At 37.6% G+C, this 21192-nt stretch overlaps 1 protein-coding gene across 6 annotated transcripts in view; it reads right to left on the minus strand.

Annotated features, from left to right (window-relative positions):
• Nucleotides 1-19528, minus strand: part of LOC133519877 (rho GTPase-activating protein 100F) — a 61186-nt gene extending 41658 nt beyond the window's left edge. For 5 of the 6 annotated variants that reach the window (XM_061854048.1, XM_061854050.1, XM_061854047.1 and 2 more), the window contains exon 1: nt 14813-19527. In XM_061854048.1, the coding sequence (XP_061710032.1) occupies nt 14813-14899 (87 nt within the window). In that variant the 5' untranslated portion in view covers nt 14900-19527. Of the gene's footprint in view, nt 1-14812 lie in introns of all 6 variants that reach the window. The other variant, XM_061854054.1, reaches the window with a different exon arrangement.
• Between the last annotated feature and the right edge of the window lie 1664 nt (nt 19529-21192).

A 21192-nucleotide genomic window follows, 5' to 3' on the forward strand; every position in this document is an offset into this window, starting at 1 on the left:
TTCTTAATATTAGATTTCCATGAAAAAGTCTAGGTCTTTGTCTCGTAGCTACTTAATTTATTCTGTACGTATCCTTATTTGCATATAACGAGAGCCAGACAGATTGTTGCCATACTTTGCTTATCTCGGAATAATCCCATTGTTTTAAAGGCAGAAAAATATAAGTATATATACAGCCGTGTCTCAACCGTCCTGGCAAACAAAATAAATTGAGAAAAGGCACAAATTATTATTATGGTATTTTATCTCCCTCCTCTTTCTCCGTCTCCTTATAATAAACTACAATGAAGTGTTTATTTATTGTTTTGTAGATTATTTTATCTGTAAAGTTGAACCAAAACTTTTATTATTTAGTTCATTGTGTATAATTGAATTAAAGGTGTATATTTCATGGCAGTAATGCGCCATGAAATATACACCTTTGCTATAATAAAGAGAAACCTACGTATGTATGTTCTACTGTTTAAAATGTTTATTTATCTACATTTACTTACATTGTGATAATTTTATTTTGTTTGGAATAGTTGGAATAGACATATGTATATATACATATACATACTCGTTACATGACGCCTTACGGCTATGTGTCAGTTTAACATGACTCATACATATATTGAAAACGATAAGAATTCAAGACTGTGACTCATTCCACTTTCCGAATTATACGGAATACAGATCTTTATTGGTAAAAGCAAATTTTACAGGTCAAATTTTTTCACTTACAACAACTTACTTACTTACTTTTTTATAACAACTGTTTAATAATAATAATAATGTTATGCGCGCAATCTTAGCCATTTAACAGAATATGTTGAGTTGTAGAAACCGTCGTCGTCAACACATCTCCTAAAAAGTATACTACATTTTAAACCAAGAATCACAGTAAATACTCTCTAATCGTCAAGATTGTAGGTTACTGTAAGTACCATCTTGATGCGAAGCAAACTAAATATCCTAAATATTCAAAATGTTGCCATTAAGGCTACTTCACTTACGTTCCACGTCGATGCCATTACAAAGTTTCAAGGAGACTTACATCTTTAGCGGAGAATTTCTGACGCCACTTCTAAAAAGGGTTCGTACTGATCTTGTATATTTTATAGTTTATGGCCAATTGGTTAGCGGTTGGAGCGTAAGCTGGGTCAAAAGTATCATGCAGCATTTTGTACAGATCATGAATTTTAGGTGCGATGGTTTTTATGTGAAGAAAATGTAACAAAAAAGACTTACGGTTTCAAGCCAACATGATCATTTACAATTTAAACAGGTAGGTACTTTAGAAGCGAAGTACTCGTATTTGCCATGTACGGTAGCTGCGGAGATACTTGAAGTTTAAAATGGTAGATGTGGCTAGGGTTGCCTATACCCATATGGTGGGAAAATTTTGGCTATGAATGAGAACTTGGTGGCTCAGTTGGCAGAGCGCTAGAGTAGCTATCTAGAGGCCGTGAGTTTCTGCCTATTAAAAAATAATTTAGTTGAAGTTTGTTTGCAGCGGGCATCAACTAAGGGACTTTATTATTATATATTATGAATTCCAACTAATTTGGAAGTTTTACAAATCTATATATCTTCACTGGTAGGTATAAGAATTTCAACTGGGAAGCCAGGATTCAACAGTCACGTCTCAACTCACAAAAGCAAATCAAGGTGGTGAATACCCCGTTTTTAATAGTGCTTGTAAAACATTACATTATTGCACCATGTCTCAATCCTGCAATTAATATAAAAGTAGGAAAAGTAAAAATTATTATTATGTACCCAATGTTGCCATGTCTGTATCAGTAATTTTACTTGCAACGCTAGACTCCATAGGGAATGGACGAGATTCAGTCATACCTGCAATTGTTGATAATGAGTTTTTCAAATCACGTGCGGTTATTCATTACAGAACTTTGTCACTCTAACATGTACAATAGCACAGTATTTTGAAATAGTCTACTCGTAATCCAAATACGACTAACGGCCTGATTCAAACTTTGAGATACGTCAAACATTTGTAAAAGATACGATATGGATTAGATATGTCAGTGTCATAAGTGATGTTTCTTCAAACAAAAACGTCACTTTTGACACTGACATATCTAATCCACATCGTATCTTTAGGAAATGTTTGACGTATCCTAAAGTTCGAATCAGGCCGTAAGAGTTAAATATCCCTCGACTTAATGTAAAAGGGAAGTTTCCAATAATGTGTTCACTATGAGCAATATGGACAAAAGTATGAACAGCGAGCTACAAAATTGCATGGACACATTGTGAATGAATTCACAAGTGAAATGCAGCTGATGTGCTCAAGATCAAATTAACCAAATATTTTGGCGGCGGTGGATCTTTTACGGGCGTTGTATACTTAAATAAATAAATAAATAAATAAATAAATATTATAGGACATTATTACACAAATTGACTAAGTCCCACAGTAAGCTCAATAAGGCTTGTGTTGAGGGTACTTAGACAACGATATATATAATATACGACATGTATAAATATTTATAAATACTTAAATACATAGAAAACACCCATGACTCAGGAACAAATATCCATGCTCATCACACGAATAAATGCCTTTACCAGGATTTGAACCCGGGACCATCAGCTTCGTAGGCAGGGTCACTACCCACTAGGCCAAACCGGTCGCCAAATCGGTCGTCAGTGTATGGGAGTTGTCAGTTTTATTTATTTACTAGACTCTGGATAAAACCAACCTTTTGGCTTCTATGATAAATTAATAAAATGGGAACACTTAAATAAATGTACTTTTGTTGTTTAATGTCAGTGGGTTGTTAATATCATTAGTAACGTAATTCTTTAAAAAAATATAATATAAACTCCCTCAAGGAGGATTTTTTTTATTATGTCGCTAATTCATACGAACCAAGTTGGTATAAATGAGATTTACTTTTAAAATACTGACGTTTATAATTTAATATTTCGAAAGAAAGAAATAATTAAATTGAAATTTTGATTTGAATGTCACCGTATTTTAAGAATTATTTCTCTTAAAATTTAGTTTTTTCATCACAAATGTAATGAAACACATTGTGTCTAACTCTGAGGATAAGAATATTGCAAACTCGGGTCTTTAATTCACTTACCCCCCTCATTACGCAATGTACTATAACTATAACTCACGTTTACTCTTCCCACACAATGTAAAAAGGTCAAACGATGTCGTGGGTGGCTTTTGTGTTAATTTTATTGTGATATTTAATATGTCGTTTCCGTAATTAATTATCGAGATGGATATTTCTTAAATAGTATAATGATATTGATGATACACAGAACAAAGGCATGGAGAAAATAAGTTTACATAAAAACTTCCGTAGGTTGTGTACGTGTATGCCTCGCTTTGTTGATTTATTTGGGAAATTTTATTTAAGCCCGCCCTGACTTTGAATACATTAATATTCTGTATAATACCATTAACTTTTTACATGAAAAGTGTAGATTAACCACCCGCGACCGGCAAGTAAATTTTAAAGTTCTAAAAGCCTGTCTATGGCTGTTAGATCCTTCATCGCCGACGTGAAACAGTGTTCACGGCTTTGTAATAAAGATCACGTCGTGGGGCTCTTAATGACGTCACAGTTCATTAAGAACGCCCCCGCCCGAACCAGACTTCTCACGCCTACTTTTGCCTTAAACGCGGTCGGTGGATAAATTTAACGATGTGAAAATCACTGGATTTTGATCGTTGAGCTGACTGGGTACTAATATCTTAGAATAGATATTCATCACATTAAAGGATAGATATGTTAGTATAAGTCTTTTTTAGGGTTCCGTAGCCAAATGGCAAAAAACGGAACCCTTATGGATTCGTCATGTCTAAATGTTAAATTCGGTGTTTGTCACTATAGGAATTGTTGTATTCGGAATTATGTGGTTCGGAATTTAAAAAAATATATATTTTGCTATTCGGAAATATATTCTTTCGTGATTTAAATCGTTCGTAATTACGATAGGTGGAATTCTGATGGGTCGAGTATTTAAAAATCGGAATAATAAAATTCTAAAATTCGGCATAAAATATTTCGGAATTTCGTGGTGTAACTGTGTACTTGCAACATCCGCTCAATCTGAATCAGTCTAATTAGATATGAGGAAACACCCCTTTTAGACCGAAATCAATGCAAGTACTCAACTACTCATTCATAAGGGTTCGTTTCCTTAGCATGAAACTTGATGGTTGTTGACCAAGTTCTGTTGAACTGAACTAATTAAGTTTCTATTCAAGAACCTAAGCTAGTAGGTTTCTTGTAAAAATTAATATAGCTTTCCCGACCGTCATATATTTTTGAAACTTCTTGAAACGTGACTGCAGTAGCAGGAATTTTATACTATTTTACCAAGAAGCAAGCTTTAAGCTTCGTTCACTTTGCAAATAATTATTTGTACGGGAAAAAAACTTATAAATAATTAGGAATAAATGTAGAGGGGTGTAAGAGCTAAGGCAAATCAAGGAAAAGGACTACTGTGTAAGAGATGATGTAAAAAAAAAGCAGGAGAATGATGAGATGACGAACGACAAAGAACTATGGAAGAGAAAGACTTGCAGCTTCGACCCTTGAGATAATTGGAAAAGAAAATTCAACAAAATGTGGCGACAGTGCCAAAAGCAAAGTGGTAACGTATTTAGGAAATAACAAAAACTTGATAATATTTAAGTAAATCTAAGTTTAAACAAGAGACATAACTAAATGGTTGCAAAGTTACGAGTACATAGAGATTGCTAGAAATAAAATGTATTTAATTATACATTTGAAATATTAGCATCAGTCTACTGAAGCGTATTTTTGCACATTAAGTGCACACAATTGTGAGGTGTAAACAATATGGAAGCCGTAAAAGGTTGTATTGCTTCGTAATTCACCATCCCCGCGCGTTGCTAATATCACTAAGTGACACACCCCATGCGTCACTCGCGACGAGTACTGTCCGCAGACAAAGAGCCGAGAAACAAAACGCTTCGTCTCAAAGCACAATTCACGCTCTAATGCTTGACGAGCGCGAGGCGCGAGTACTGGGGCTCAAATTAATTCAAAAATTGTCAATAAATGTACCTGATTCTAAAATGGTTGTAACATATATAACCTTTATGGTGTGCGGCAATATAGTAACAAAATTATTGAATTTGAGTCGAAAAAGAGACAAAAGGTGATATATAACACGTGGAACCATTACGGCAAGTCGTCTTTAAAAACTAGCGACATGCTATCCTCTGCACTTTCAATCACTTGTCTTTTCTCCGAGTCGAAGAGCCCACGAGCGCTTGCGTAAAGTATAAACTCAGTTAAACTGTACGTATTGAATGAGCGTATGCATCACCGCCGGTTTTCACCAATCTTAACAACAGCTAGTCGCAGCAGTGCCTCAAGGCATGGTTGCCGCTCTGTACTCGCCCCAATACAGGGAGAAGGGTGGCTCTCCCATCTGCGTTCAACGTTCACGTCTGTCTCCTTTGAACAGAGCCTAATGAGAATCGCCGAGACCTAAAATTTGGCGCCAACTCGAACTCTCAAGCACTCTAGAACGTGGAGAGCCGGGGCGACTGGACTCGGAACTGGGGCATGTGACACTTGCATTAAAATCAAACGAATTCAAACTCTATCTGATCGCAGAAGAAGCGACCGAGCACGCAACGAATAAGATTGTACCATACTAACTCAGTGCCAAATGACGGTATTGATAGAATTTTTACGATTCTATTTTTAAGAGTCGCTTTTATGTCGCTTGTAACCAGATTTTTCAATTGCGAAGGATACTGGAAGATAAAAACCTTTTGAGCTTTCAAAGCAGTGTGGAAGTTAAAGTAATAAGTATGTTTGAAGCGGTCTCAATACTTGCAACGACTTCTGAGTGTCATGTTAGGTGTTTACCGTATTGTCATGTTATTAAAGGTTAGATTTGACAAATCTGCGCGTCTTTGTTGATGACACGAACTAGTAGGTGAAACCACCCAACTTTAGCCCAAAACAGCTTTTCCCAAACTATGGGTCGCGACCCAGTGGTGGGTGCAATACCAAATGGAGAAATGGTTCAGGTGGGTCGCAGGCCAGTAAACTTTGGGAGCCCCTGGTCCAAAAGATTCCAGCTATGTTCCAAAACTACCTCCACTATCTTTGTAGTGTACAAATTATTTAAATATTGCAGTTTTACAGCAAAATATTTTCATTAAAGGAAAAAATAACTCAGTCAAAACCAAATAAAGATTAGTATTGATCCTTAATTACGTGTTGGACTTGTGGAGCACATATGGGCTTTTACGGTAGTGAATATAGCGATGTTTTTCAGCACATTTGTCCATTTGCAAAGTTAGCTAGATGGATAATTTCAAAATTAACTATCATTAAATAATAGTTTAAACAACGCCGCCATCACAATCAGGTAACAAGTATACCTAAGATCGTGCATCGTCATCTGGTCCCCGTAGCTTCTTTACACACGTAGCACGCGTAGCGCTACGCTTCCTTAGTAAATGGACTAATGGATTCCCTCGGATATTTTTTAAAGTTGTATGTTAATTGCGGGTTTTAAAGTTATCACTGATTATTGTTTCTAAATTGTTCTACATAAACAAATTAAAAAAAAACTGTGTAGTAGTTGGAAATCAATTACCTACTTCGTAATCATTGGTGGGATCTAAAACTCTTTTACCCAGACGTGGGTGTTCTCCGCAATTATAAGTCGATTTGTGAGACCGCAGTCCTCTGATAACCTACCACCATAATCATCAATTGTCATTATATAACCCTTAACACTATTATATTAATAAGCTCTAGTAGGTATAATAAGAGAGACAAACTGTAGAAATAGTCAGTTTTTATAGTCATTGTGACGTCATAACACGTCGTTTAAATGCAGCCATTATCTAACTTAAATCCATCTAAATAATATTACAAATATGGAAGTTTGGATGCATGTGGGGTCAATGTTTGTTATTACGGTACTTTACGCAAGTATGAACGGATAGTTTGTAACCTGATTATAGGTATAGTTTTTATCCCTGGCCGTTTGTGGCCGTCAGCATGTTGATCCTCACATCACTCTAGAACCTAAATGGTCGCGCACTGTGCGGTTTAAGAGGAACGCTCCGTTCCGTCCGTCCGTCCGCTCCGTCTACAGTATGAGGTTCTTCAAAAAAAAGAGTGTACATATTGTTAAGGGTCGGCAACGCGCATGTAACACCTCTGGAGTTGCAGGCGTCCATAGGCTACGCTGACTACTTACCATCGGGTAGGTCGTATGCTTGTTGTGTAAAAAAATCAATCAATAGGGGGTCAACTATGGGGTGAGAATATGTAGGTACAGAAAATGCATAGGTATTACATTTATTTTCTACTTACGAAGACGAATGTTGAATGTTGTATGTTGGGATAAGTGCGGAATTCGGGAAGCATTCAAGGGTTATTTTTTTGATTCTTATAAAGATTTTTCGAAAAGTATTAGCTTGCTATTAATAAGTATGAAGTGTACTTTGCATACATATTTTTGTTAGATCATACAAGATGCCGTTTTAAGTTTATAATATGTATTTATATTTTCAGAGATTAATCAGAAATTATTAATTGCATTTATATTTGAATGGTTTTTATACGTAATTAGTTAAAGAAACAAATCAAACTGTTTATACTAAAAGCCTATAAAATTAATCTATCATATTAAATAGTTCCAATTCCAAACCAACAAACCATTGCTTCATTCCATTAAATTGTGGAATTAAGAAAAATTAATTAATTAATTATTTTTTTGTGTAAGATTTTATGTATATAATTATTTGAAAAAAATAGTATCGCCAAGTTCTTTGCCCAGATCCTCACTTACCCCAACGTATCTTATTTCAAATTTCGTATAGTTATCAACCTACGACACAAAACCCACACATTTACATATCGAGACACTGCCTAAGTAATTAAACTTGGGCATACATATCTATTCAGCATTTATTCGCTCTAAAAACAACTTTCCATACTTCTCTGCCTACTCAGTTTATTCGTAAGCAATAATCTCCCACAAGTTATTTAAATGGACCGTATTGTTCGAAAAACATCACAAAGAAAAGTGAAACATCAGCTTTTTATAGCCTTTGTCAAAATGCAAAACAAAAGAATTTGTCTTGTAATTTGTTTTCCTTTAAGAAGCCTTTCATTTTATACCTGAAATAAGCTTTTTTCACGTTTTTGTTTTGTATTGAAAGTCTGCAAGAAAACTTCTAGGCTTTCTAGTCAGAATGAAATCGTTTTTAGAATTTTACCTACTATTGTGACTGTACAATGTATCGCACATTGAAATCTAAATCAAACTGATATTAGTTTTAGGGTTCCGTAGCCAAAATTACAAAAGTGGGATCCATATAGTTCCGTCATGTCCGTCTTTCTGTGTCACAGTCATTTTACTCGGAAACTACGAGTATAGCCTATATTTTAATAAAATTGTAAGAGTACGTGAGCCGCTTTGCTTAAAAAAAAATTAAATTTGAAATAAATTTTTAGTGACATCACATTTTTAAGTAAAATCAACGTGTGGCGTCATTTGATAGGTCTTTAAAAATTACGTCAGGGTTAGAAATTCGTTTATTGATTATACTTTGGAATTAATCGCTCCGAAGGTCATAAATATTATGTCCTGCACCCATCCAACTTTTCTATAAAACGACTTTTCTGAAAAAATCGATCGGTTAAGCCATGAGTTTTTTCCATAACACATAAGATAACTTTTTATTAAAACGACATAAATGCTGTGAAGACACGCCCAGCATGTGTTGCTTTTTGTATTGTATGAAGGGTTTATTCTGATTTGTTCCCGCCGGGCACAGGTGGGAATAGGTGCATTCATATGAATCATTCCCATCTGTCCCCAGCTCATGTATGGCAGCGGTCACGTAGGGCGGCGACAAATACATATACCGGAGTATACACGTGCCCTCCATTCTTAGTTGTTCGACACGCAGTTGGCCGATTTTTTTTCCTTTCTGTGTTCCTGGCATAAGTACTTGCACATAGCGTTGAACAATACCTGTTAAAATTTCCACGTTGTTAGCGGAAATCCAGTGTTTAAGGACTTGACGATAACATGATTAGCGCGGGTCTCTATTGTTTCCCATAAAGTTTTAAGTCATAATGTATTGTTTGTCCGCATTTTCGTTAGTCATAATTTGGTTTTTCTCAGAAACGCGTAACTTTTCAGGATTGCCATAAAACAAACCTAACCTAACCTAACCTAACCTATCTATAGGATAATCTAAGGAAATTCCTGAAAAGTTAACGGTTTCAGAGTTATGACTAATGATAATATGACTATCATTACATTATGACTTTCAATAATTATGTCAAACAAAGGGATCCGGATTAGCGCAGAATGTTTAAAGGCAGCGCAACTTTGACGTCATTCCAAGAGTGCACGACATTATCAGGGCACACTATCATAAAATGGCACTTCCTTTTATTAAGAGGTGATAAAAAGAGCACACTTGAGCACACTGTTTATGTATAATGTTCATAGTAAAAAGCCCTGGCTGGCAACTCATTATCATTACAAATCAACTAATCACGCAACTTGTATTTAAGTCAATTCAGAGGTCTACGGACTTTAAATATCGGCCCGATTCGAACTATAATATACGTCAAAAATTTTATTACGATAGAATATGGATCGGATTTCAGTGTCAAAAGTGACGTTTTGAAGAGACAACCAGGGCCGGCGGTGCGGAATGGCCCGAGGAGGACGCTCCAAGTGAGCTTGTTAAGCCTGCTCGTGACGTGTTAGAGGTGGACTCCATATCTTCGGCAGCCGAAGTGGGATCGCAGGTTAAGAGGCGTGATGGTATCACGATGCGCCACTCTCCCCTGCGATCTTGGCGGGGCCGTTCCGCTGGAGCGGCGTTGGTGGAGCTGCAGAGGAAGAGGAGTGTCGGTGTTACGGTGTGCCGATCTCCCAGTCCTCTGCAGCCGAGTTGTGGTTTGCGGCAGAACCATGGATCCCATTATCTGTCGCTGGACACTGGGGAGTTTTCTGGCGCCCGTGGCCTCTTTGTGGCGGGCTCGGGGGGGTCCGCTACACTACAGGACGGAGGCCAAGGAGGAAGGCGCGTCGAACCATCTGGCGCGCCTAGCGTGAAGAGCCTTTGGGCGTTCCCGAAGGACGCTCGCGGGCGGCTGCCGCCAGTGGGGTCGCGGATGAGTACGTGAGCGTTCCTGTAACCCCACCAATAAGGCGGCGAGGTGGCTTATGGGGGGTTTTTAGTGGGTATACCGTGGGCCTTATTAGCCTAGACGGGAGTCCCACATAACCACCACCCGCACCCGGTTGGTATGCGGAATGCATTTTTTCCCCTAATAAAAAAAAGGCAATCCGCATGTAACTCCTCTGGACTTTCAGGCGTCCATAGGCTACGGAGACTGGCGGGCCGTATGCTCGTTTGCCACCGACGTAGTATATAAATAAACAACATATTCATTTTGTTCTACTTTGGCAATATGAGTACGAATTTTCCAGTTATATTTTCTAAGCGATCTCTCTTTTCATTGTTGATATGTATATACTCGTAGTTAGATTAGTTAATTACTTATTTGAATTTGTTTGCAATTAAGTTAGTTATTAAAGTTTTGACACTCACTAAAGAATGTGCAATTATTGTAAAGTACCATATGCAAAAAAATACCATTTAATACGCTGAACCTCAAAAATACTCTACGACCTCTAAAATTATATATTAAATTAATAGCAACCCGAATAAAATGTCGCTTAAAATACATAGCATTCAGGCGTCTGTGGAAAATGTGCACAATAATAGCCGTCTAACGAGATTGTGGTTGCTGCGAGAATATAATAGACTCGATGTATTATACGAATATATTATTATAAACACTTCTGTAGGTATCCTCCCGTAGTTATTAGTACGGCTATTCGTAAAATGTCCTACAACTTATAGGGGTACCTGACTACTAATACTGCTATGCTTGGTTCAGACTTTGAGCGTTCCACTTTTGTGAACGACGTGGACACATTTTTGATAAATCGACTGTAGATTTTTTTGATATTATCACACTCTATCGATTATAATTATAAACAATACACATATTTAAATTATTCCAATGACAAATTACCAAGATATTTTTGACAATTTTTTTCTATATTTATACATGAAATTGATGGGACTGAGCGATACTGAGACTGATAAATTATACGTACATTACTCATTTTCATATACGAGTAGCACCTGGGACAAGGACATACTCGGATGTCCTTAAACTACAAAATAGAGGTATGGGCACTGTGAATATCATCTCGCCTTGTGTGGTCGGGCACAGCACAGCGGACGTCATTCCAGAAAACCGCAGCAAAATAACACTAGAACCTACTCTCCTTCGACGTTTTATAAAAAAAGTAGCACTTTTTCATTAATATATAAATATTATTCAATAGCTAGATTTGTATCAGGATTACGGCATATTAATTTTCACTGTTAAACATGGAAAACCTGCGTGATGCAGCCACCGCACGCACTGGCCGGTGATAAAAAGAAATATGCCATTCGCTCGTCTTTTGTTTTCTCTTGGAATTTTGTTTTAAATAGCACAACTTTGATTTTATTTATTTAATGTGACTTGATGCTTATGATTTCTGTTAAAAGTTAGTGTTAGTTAAGATATGTGGGCTACCTCTAACGCAGCTCTTACTTCTTCTCTTAGTCTTGACACACGCGACAGCCACTGCTTAATTTACCTGATTTTATTGCTGTTGAAGTTTTTCTCTGTGGGTGCCTTGGTGAGACATACAAAGACATCCGAAAACACATCCGTTCTGTTCCGAGTAACCTCAAGATCTACGGACGTTAAGGCCAGTGACTATCTTTTACTTACATACAGCTCACGTACGGATCTTAGTTTTATTTCTTGTCTCTAATGTCTCTATTTTTATAATTGCATTGTTTTTACCTTAAGAACCTAGTTTTCATTTACCGCTCTAGTTAATGAAAAGTAGTATCCAATATAACATTGGCTTCTTTAAACTTCTGCTAGTAATATGTGCGCAAAACTGTGATTTTATTAACGTTACATTAGGCCGACCATCATAACGGGTTTTGCGGAGACAACTCAGGTCAATTTGCTGTAACTCGGTTCCTCGCTAGTTATGTCAACAACGCTAGACCCAAATTACAGTCAACTATGTACCAACAAAACCACTGGAAGAAGTTTGTACGGCGAGGGAATATTGTAATTTTCGTTTAGGCTGTGTGAATAAGAGTGAGGTTGTGCTTATGTACTTATACTGACGCGCTCTTTGAAATGTTGAATATTTTATATGACTGCTCGCGTAAGTTTGTAGAGATATCTGATACAAAGCATGCAGGAAAATGAGTCAGGAATAATTTTATATATTGACAGTCCTTACTTATAATTTTAATCATAATAATGTCCCACAATTACATTTTGCCTATAGGTTTTGTTCGCCATAGACGAACAAATATAATCGTAAAGTTGGTAAATTAATGTTACATCACATAATAGTCCCCTAGAGCCAGTTATTATTTAAATTTCAATAAATATAATGACTTTAACTGATAAAAATTTTAAATGTCTCTCGCCTAACACTTTGAAGCCCCTTTCTCTACCTATTTCCAAATTATTCTACTACACATATGTATTTGGCGTATGGAAATTAAATAGAGAACATGCCGTTCGTTCGTCCCTAGAAACAAATTGAAATGTGTCAGACGCAAGGCAGTGATATTAAAGTTATGTACCTATTGTGTTGTTAGGTATGTATTGATTTTAAGTATCTCCATATAGAACTCCGTCCTCCCTTTTCCATCTTAGAACTACAAAGCACACTGTCAGTGAAAAGATATTTAACCATTTTTACTGACCTCTGTACCTATACTAATGACATTTTTATCACGTAACCTAATTTCATGGCCATTGTAATGCAAATGTGCCTCAAAAGCATGAAATGTGCTGTTTAGTAATAATGTGAGAGTATAAAACGAAATATAAATATGTTTAATGATCGATAAAAGAGGAAAAAATGTGATCGTATGTGGAAGCTAGTAACTCTTATTATTAGTTATTATAATTTAAAAAATCGAAAAAAGGCCAATGAGCTGTGGCTAATATGCATCAAATTGTTTAAAATTAATTTAATGCGTTAATATTTAGAGAGGAAAATGAGGATTTATATGGAAAAAAAAGGCGTCCACTATCCTCTTTATAGGAATTTATGCTAAGGATTTAATAGTATATTGTTAACCAAGGAATTAAAGGCACCCATTCCTGTCGAAGCTAATACTCCCAGACTGAAATGGTGCCTTTCACTCAAGTTAAGCACTCTACTTTTCATTTCGAATACGAGAAAAGTAAAATACATTTAAAAAAAACGGCTAAGTATAAACTTCAGTAGTATACCTTGAGGGTACTTTCAATTAAGAATTTAGGTAAAAATATCATTATTAATGGAAATTGTACAACATAAAAAATCAAAACATTAATTGATTATCGTAAAATAAGAAAAACGTACTTAGAACACAGTGCTCTAGAGCAGAAACGTATATCTGCACACTTTTTGGAACAACATCTTTCCATTTTCAGAGCATGAGAAATTAAAAAGTTAAAATCCAATTATGTCGACGAGCCATTCAGCCTTCTTCGAAAAATCGGGGCCCATATGTTAATATCGGTTAAAATTTGTAAAATTAAATAGCTTTAAAAGCGTCTACTTTGAGTCTGGTTACATAGAAGACTGTCCTATATATTATTCTACTCTTTGTAGGAGACTTCAACGTGGTTCTGCGCAAACGCATTATCTGTCAAAACTAAAACCACGCCTCGGGCGGGAAATTCAATGCACTTCCACAGCTGGGATGTTTTTTATAGCCAATTGGTGCAAGAGCAAGGTGTGTCGAATTTTGATGAATGAATCTAGATTAACAAGTCTGGATCTGGTAAATAGACTCTAAAATGGATTAATGAAACAATTCAATCAACGTAGGTTAGTGGGTACTACAAATGTAGACACATACTCGTATATTCGTAAGAAGTGACATACTTTATTTTAAATATTCCCATTACGAATTTTATTTCATAGGAAGGTAACTTTCAAACTATGGTTTAAAAGCCAGCAAGAAGAATTTAAGTTCCTAATTACTCTTCAGACTCACTTATCACATTTAAACACTATGAGTTATACTCATAAGCAGAGATAATAGAATTTCTTGTAACTAAAGTTAATCTGCAGACAAGATGGCGAAAGATGCTGCAAATCCCGGAGTAACCTACTTACTCACAACCCATTATGGAATCAACACTAACTCCTTTTAAATTATGATTTCCGATAAACGATGACTTAAACTCTTACTTGAATGTTTCACTGATGATTATGATGTAGATTTGAAGTTTATTTACAGCGTTTTTAATATAATTTGTCGGTTTCTATACGGGCGTATTTTTGTACGAATTTCTATATACAAAAATACATGTAACGTGAAGCACAAGTAGTATCCCCTAGAGGCTTGAAACTTGATCGATTTACTACCATGCACCATGTTCACGTGACCCATCCGCCGGTGCTACCACCATTCTATCTTGGGGTTCTGTTTAGACGTAGAGGTCGAAAACGTGAATAAGATGACAGTTTCAGAGTTGACGTTTCGCTACACCACGTCAGAACCTGATGCGAGAACGGCAGACCGATGGGAGGAGAGGATCCACGAGTTAGAAGCGATATCGCTGGGGTCGTCGAACGGATAGAGAAAGCGGCGGCGTCCGGGCCGGGAGGGGCGACGGTTTCGGCGCGCGCTATCGATCGGATCGCATACCTTCCTGCGGCCGCAGCAGAGCATCCTCCGAGCGCGCGACTGTCCGCCCGGCGAAGACTTCAACCTGGTAAGTTTTCGCCACTGCATGGGTGCTGTTAGCGCGGCGCGTGCCGGCGCGGCCGCGGGCCCGGGGACTCGCGCATCGCGGCCGGAACGCGGGCGGAGCGCGCGAGCCTTCCTCGCGGAGTGCCCGCCAGCCGCCCGCGCGTGCGCGCCAGCCGCCCGACCACACCGCCCTCGCTCACACCACCCTCCTACTCCCTTTGCGATTAATAATTCCGGCTACGCTGCCAGTGCGTATGTGGGTTAGTTTTTTGGCGATCGATGCCGCTATTTGGTGCGAGCCGCTTCCGGTCGCTAGACCGTCGCGGTGCAGTCGAGACGAAGGCAGTCGACCTTTTAATTGCCTACGTCCGGCGATAAGCGCCAGGCCGTCAATGTAGGGATAAATGCACGGATTACGTTAGAGTGCTACCTCAGATTAGATACGAGTAAAATGTACAGTCAATGAATTTCCAACTACCTACGTCAGACACACACAGACAGCCAGGTCAGGGAGTGAGTACAGTCAGGTCCATTTAATAACACTTTATATTAATATGTATACTGCCTACATAATTACGACTACATTTTTTTATATAATTTACTTTTGAATTATTTAAATGATTATTGGAACGTCCACGGGAGGCCTAAGAAGCGCTGGCTGGACGTCGTGATAGCGGACATGGAAGAGAACAATCTCACACCTGAGGATGCTGCAGACCGGGCAAAGTGGAGAAGATTGTGTAGGAATTCAGCCCCTGGCGCTAGGCCGGGAAAACGCTAGGTTGAAGAAGAAGAAGATTGGAATGGACTTCTCAACCATATTCATAATTCTTGTAAATGTAATTAGCCTTAATTATCTTTAAGAATAAAATGATAAAAGGGGCAGGAGTCAATGTGTTCATAATACTCGTAAGGTACATATCAAAAGACCGACCCGCAGACCGAGAGCAACCGCATAAGGAACCGAACTTTGTGAGCATTAGGATAGTAGTACTATGTAAACTTAAAAACAAATTACTTGAAACTGGAAAAATTCACTATCATGGATGGGACTTGAACCCACGACCACCGGATCGCTAGAGTAAATTTTTCCACTCTTAATTAGTTTCTAAGCCTTATAGTATCGTACGTAGACGTTTCTGCTTGACTAAAAATTAATTTAGTACCATGTAAGATTAGCAATGTAGTACATATTCTAAATACGTAGTAAGTCTATGTAACAAACAAAACGTACCTATTCCATTTTTTTATATAGAACTGAAAGAAAAATGGAGAACGGTTATCGTTAGGATCGATAAAAATTTACGAAAGCTAAGAAATTTCCAAAACTGTGCGTCACTGTGGACTACTGTGGAACCGAGTATTAACTTTAGCCTAAGACATTATTCTGCCCTGGCTAGTGTGTGTTTCCCGTTTCCTATACAAGATTAGTCCTGAATCTGGAAATTTCCGACTCTCGCCTTTCATTCACTAGTCCTGCACAAAGACCGCTACGAGTGAAACGTGGATAACAGTTGCAATAACCCCGTAACGTGCACTTCAGCTCATTTGTTGTGCGTGTGCCGAGTCCCCTGTAAGAGCTTATTTCTGATCACAGGTGGTCTTGTTTAGGCGCTTACGAAACTGCTGAATATTGGCGCTTGCTGAGGCTTGCAGAGCTATAATATCAGTGGCTTAAGTAACGTACATTTGAAATATGGGTAGAATTAATTACTAATTCAACACTTAATCTTTACGAAAACATACACTACTTACAATATAATTTAATTAGGCATTACTAGATTTGTTCCATACGTCAAACTGATGTCAGCCTGGCTGGCCACTTAAGTTGTGTTATTTTTTTCTTTTTGGCAAGATACTTTATTCATATTAGATATGAATACGATTTAATAACGTGCTGAAATAAATAAATAAATATATATATATATATATATATGGTCCGGCCACTCTGACGTTGATCAAATTCAGGGCCGCTTTGAGACCGTCCCGTCACTTTTCTACTCAGATTAATGGAATTTCAACGACCTCTCTGTGCACAGTAAAAAAAACAAAATAGTTAGCCTGAAACTTTTATATGCGCTGCATCCATCACCCGCCTAGTAACTGTGAACTAAGCGAATCATGAGTGATCAGTTTTTTATGGAATTACCACTTAAAGTAATTAGATTGTATGGGTACAGGGAATAGTTAAGTGTGTAGTAATCAAGCTTAAGTATGACAAGTATATAAAGCCTCACCAGTAATATATGATCACGCGCCATATTGCGGAATTTCATTGGAACTACATTTTTCATACTAAACTGAACTGTTACATGAAAATAACAGCGCCCTCTTGACAATGATCATATATTTCTGGTCGAGCTTTAAATTCTACTTTTGGTGAGTAAATTCCGTTTTCTCGGTTTAGAACAGTAACGAGTATCTGTCGCTTTTGCTTCATTGACACCAACGGTCAACGGCCATTTACCAATAGTGACGTTTTTGTTCGAAAAACTATAGTCATCCCTTTTTTGGGTGCTAGTACTAGCGTAAAACAAAGACAGTACTATGATTCTCTCTACCTAATATGAATGAATGAGACAGACCCCGGCGAAACTATAGATCGTATACTTAGGGGAAGGCCGGGTATGGTTGTCTCAGAGGTTGGTTGTCACAGAGGCTATAATAAGCCACTAAACAAAGGAACGAGTTCATCAACTCGTTCATTACGTAAAGAAGGTGGCCTCTTGCAATTTTTCGACATCAGTAAATCCCCTAATAATGAAAAAAAAACACAAATCAAGATATTGTATAATAGTACATTATGATACAAGTGTGCTAAGTTGATCATTACACATGAGGCGATATTGTGCGCGCGAGCTGTAAGCGAGCGCGCAATAAGGAAGCCGATGTGGGTAATGACCAATGCACACGCGTTTCATGCGACGTTTTTCAACACACTTGCGAGGAAAAAATAAAACTTATACTTAAATTAGATTTATTTTGTCAAAACAGGAAAAGTACCTACAATTTTCAAAATGGTGGCTTATAGTTTTAATATCGAATAACTGCACCAAAGCGTGCTGGGCTTGTAGGCACTTATTCACCAGTTTATTGAATAGTTGGTTAAAAAAATGGATTACTCTACCACATTAAGAAGGCTCCGTTTCCATGCATATTATTAGCAATCAGTTACCTTCTTAACTCAGTCGTATAATTTAATGAAAAAGCACGAGTGTTATAATATATTGAAAAAGCACGTGTGTTTAATATCTAGGATTATAAGGCAAAAAACGGTGGAATAAAAACGTCATTATGAGCAAGTGTGTTGAAAAATGTGTAATTTAATTTGTTCCCTTAATTGTAAGTCTTAACATCCAAAGGTATTAAAGAAACGTGAAGTTCTGTTAATCTGTTATTTGCCTCCAAACTGTTAGTGACGTGGCTGTATTTATATATATATATATATATAAACAGAAAGTGATATGTCAAGTATACTCGATATGTATGCATTCTTGCTGCCAAGTTAGTAGTAGTTGTAGTTACTCACAAAATCATCACATCATATTCACTCACACACACACACACACGTACACACACACACACACACACATCATGATTTTTATTTCTGATATGGTTAATTTTTACTCAAAACTGTAAATGTAATATAGGTAGTATTAGTTAGTTTTCTCTTTGCATGTATTTAATTCTGCACACCATTCTGCAGATTGTATTTTAGTTTAGAGGATACCCCAAAAATGTATGTAGTAATTCTGTAGAGCGGTCACCACGATACAGGCCTAGCCTAGTGTGGGACCACTGAGCTAGTTATGTAATTTTATCTTCTTTCTTTTAATAAACGATTTTTATTTTTTATTTTTATTTTTAAGTTTGCGCAAAGTTTGTCAGACTCGGAGGTATTCAAAATAAACAATAACTCCAAGACTTACATGTAATTTAAATACATAACTTTTTAAATAAGTATGTAACAACATTAAAACCAAAGTCGTTTCTACTTATTTTTAAAAGAAAATAACAAATAATATGAGGAATCCAACTAATACGACAAAGCCCTTAATTTGGGGATAGCGTGGTGCGCCGTGTGTTGGCCGGATTGATTGTGGCAATTCCCGAAATTACCTATACTATTTCTACCGTTAGAGTATTTCTACTATTTCATCAAGACATGCCGAAACAAATAGGTATACATCAAATATTATAATGGGCGGCAAAGAGTGGTAAATTGGTGTTTAAGTTCGTTTTACTCGCGCACCGAGGGTTCCGTACAGATTTTGAATTATCTCGTGTAACTATGAAGGCGAAAGACTTTTGATCAGAAGTACCTATACTAATTATAGTTGGGTACAGCGCCATCTATTGGTAACTTGTGTAACTAATTTGCGCGATGTAATGCACGTAGGTATGTGGGTTTTTTGAGGACAATTCTCTATCATGTGAACCGATTTAAAAAATTGATCTTTTATTTGAAAAAAGGTGTATTTAATGTAATCTCATAGAAATGTCAGGTGTAATAAATACACATAAAGATGGTTAAATTACAAGCTGAATTCGAAAAAGTTTTTTGTTAATTAAAAAAAAAGTTACCAAAATAGAGATCTGACTATATTTTTCCTGTAAAATTTAAAATAAAAATGTCATATAATATTATGTAAAAATTTCATAATTTTTCGTCGGTAAGCTTCGGAGATAAGGGGGGTATTTTTTTCACATTTCCCTTTCTCTTTTTAGCTCTTTCAAATGATACCCCACTTTACCTTTTATATAATTGATTTGCCATGTATAGTGGAAAACCTTTATGAAATAGTTCTTTCTGCTGATGATTATTATTATTATTATTGTCTGTCTTTTACAATTCTCGGGACCATGGGATCCCGGACATTTGAAAGGCGTGCGTGGGGCCGAAGCCAACACGTAGAGGCCCCTTGTAATAAGACAATTTACTCTAAATGTAACGTGACACCAACCGACGATTATCCCTGTTCACACTATAGCAGTGCACCCAAGGTCAAGCCCCGGTTAGTGTAGGACTATTGTAAAAAAAGGGTACCAAAATAAACCGGGCTATTGGGTTGAGTTGCAAGTGGACTGGTAACCGAGACTATGGAGAATACTATGGCACCTGCCCTGATCATATGTTTTTAAAAACACGACAAAATGGGCAGGTGGTGACTTGCCAACTCACAATATGGGTCCCCGAAAACGGCCGCTCGCACGGAGCGACAAGGGGACAACATTGCGTGAGCGGCTCAGGGTGTGGAGTGTACGCCGCTTTCTACCCAGTGGCTGTAAGCAGCCACTGTGCCAACTCGCGTCTTATGCAAATTTCACTTCCACCCTGCGAGCTTATAGCTCTGACACCCCACTCTGGACGGCCGGTAAAGGCAAGCCAGAGGTGAGAGTCCTGCGGCCCCTGCTCAGTGTTCACTCCAGCCGGCCAATCAAGGCAAGCCGGAGAGGGACCTGGCCGACTCTCGGGGGTATGGGACCCAAGGGACGTCACTTCCCATTCAGCTCGCCACAAGCTGCCCTGGGGGCTTATTATTATTATTATTGTAGTTTGTGGGCCTTCGAATGTCACGTCGACCAGGCATTGGTCTATTGTGACAGCCCTTTAAAGTTCATTACTGATGCCCGTTGAATCCAGGAAATTCCAGATTCTTTGGGCCGTAATGTTCTGTACCTCATAGGGTTGCAATACATGCCGCCCTTGGTGGGTACTTCTTTTTGACATTAGTGTTCCACAGAAGCAGAGAATGTGCATTGCAGTCTCCTCTGACTCATGGCAGAACCTGCATGTCGCGTCTTGTTTCTTTCCGATTTGAAACATGTGTTTGTTCAATTTACAGTGTCCAGTTAAAATTCTGGTCACCGCGCAGGCTTTGTGTTTTTTGAGCCCTAGAAGCTCCCTAGCAGTTTTGCTGTTGAACCCTTTGATTAGAGCGTTCGAGTGTTCTTGTCCTTTTACGAACTTCCACCAATCGTTTGCCCTTATTTTTTTCTAAATTGCTGAGCAGTGAATATGCATCCCGTTTTGTGATTCCACAGAACGGTTCTGGGCCGACCAGGGGTGTGTCTGCGCCCTTTCTAGCAAGTTGCTGATGATACATCACTACTTTTTAAAACTAATCGGAAATCTATAGATTACGTATAATTAATAGCACACTCGATGATGTACTTAACTGGTTTACTATTAACAATTTGCTTCTTAATGGTAAGAAAACCAAATGTATTCGATTTTCTTTGCCGAATGTTAAACCAGTCGAGACTAAGATACTTTTGAATAATGAATGCTTAGAGATGACAAAAATCTACAATGGAGTCCTCATATAAGAACG

The sequence above is a fragment of the Cydia pomonella genome, chromosome 7, assembly GCF_033807575.1.
Source record: "Cydia pomonella isolate Wapato2018A chromosome 7, ilCydPomo1, whole genome shotgun sequence".
Classification (NCBI taxonomy): Eukaryota; Metazoa; Arthropoda; class Insecta; order Lepidoptera; family Tortricidae; genus Cydia; species Cydia pomonella.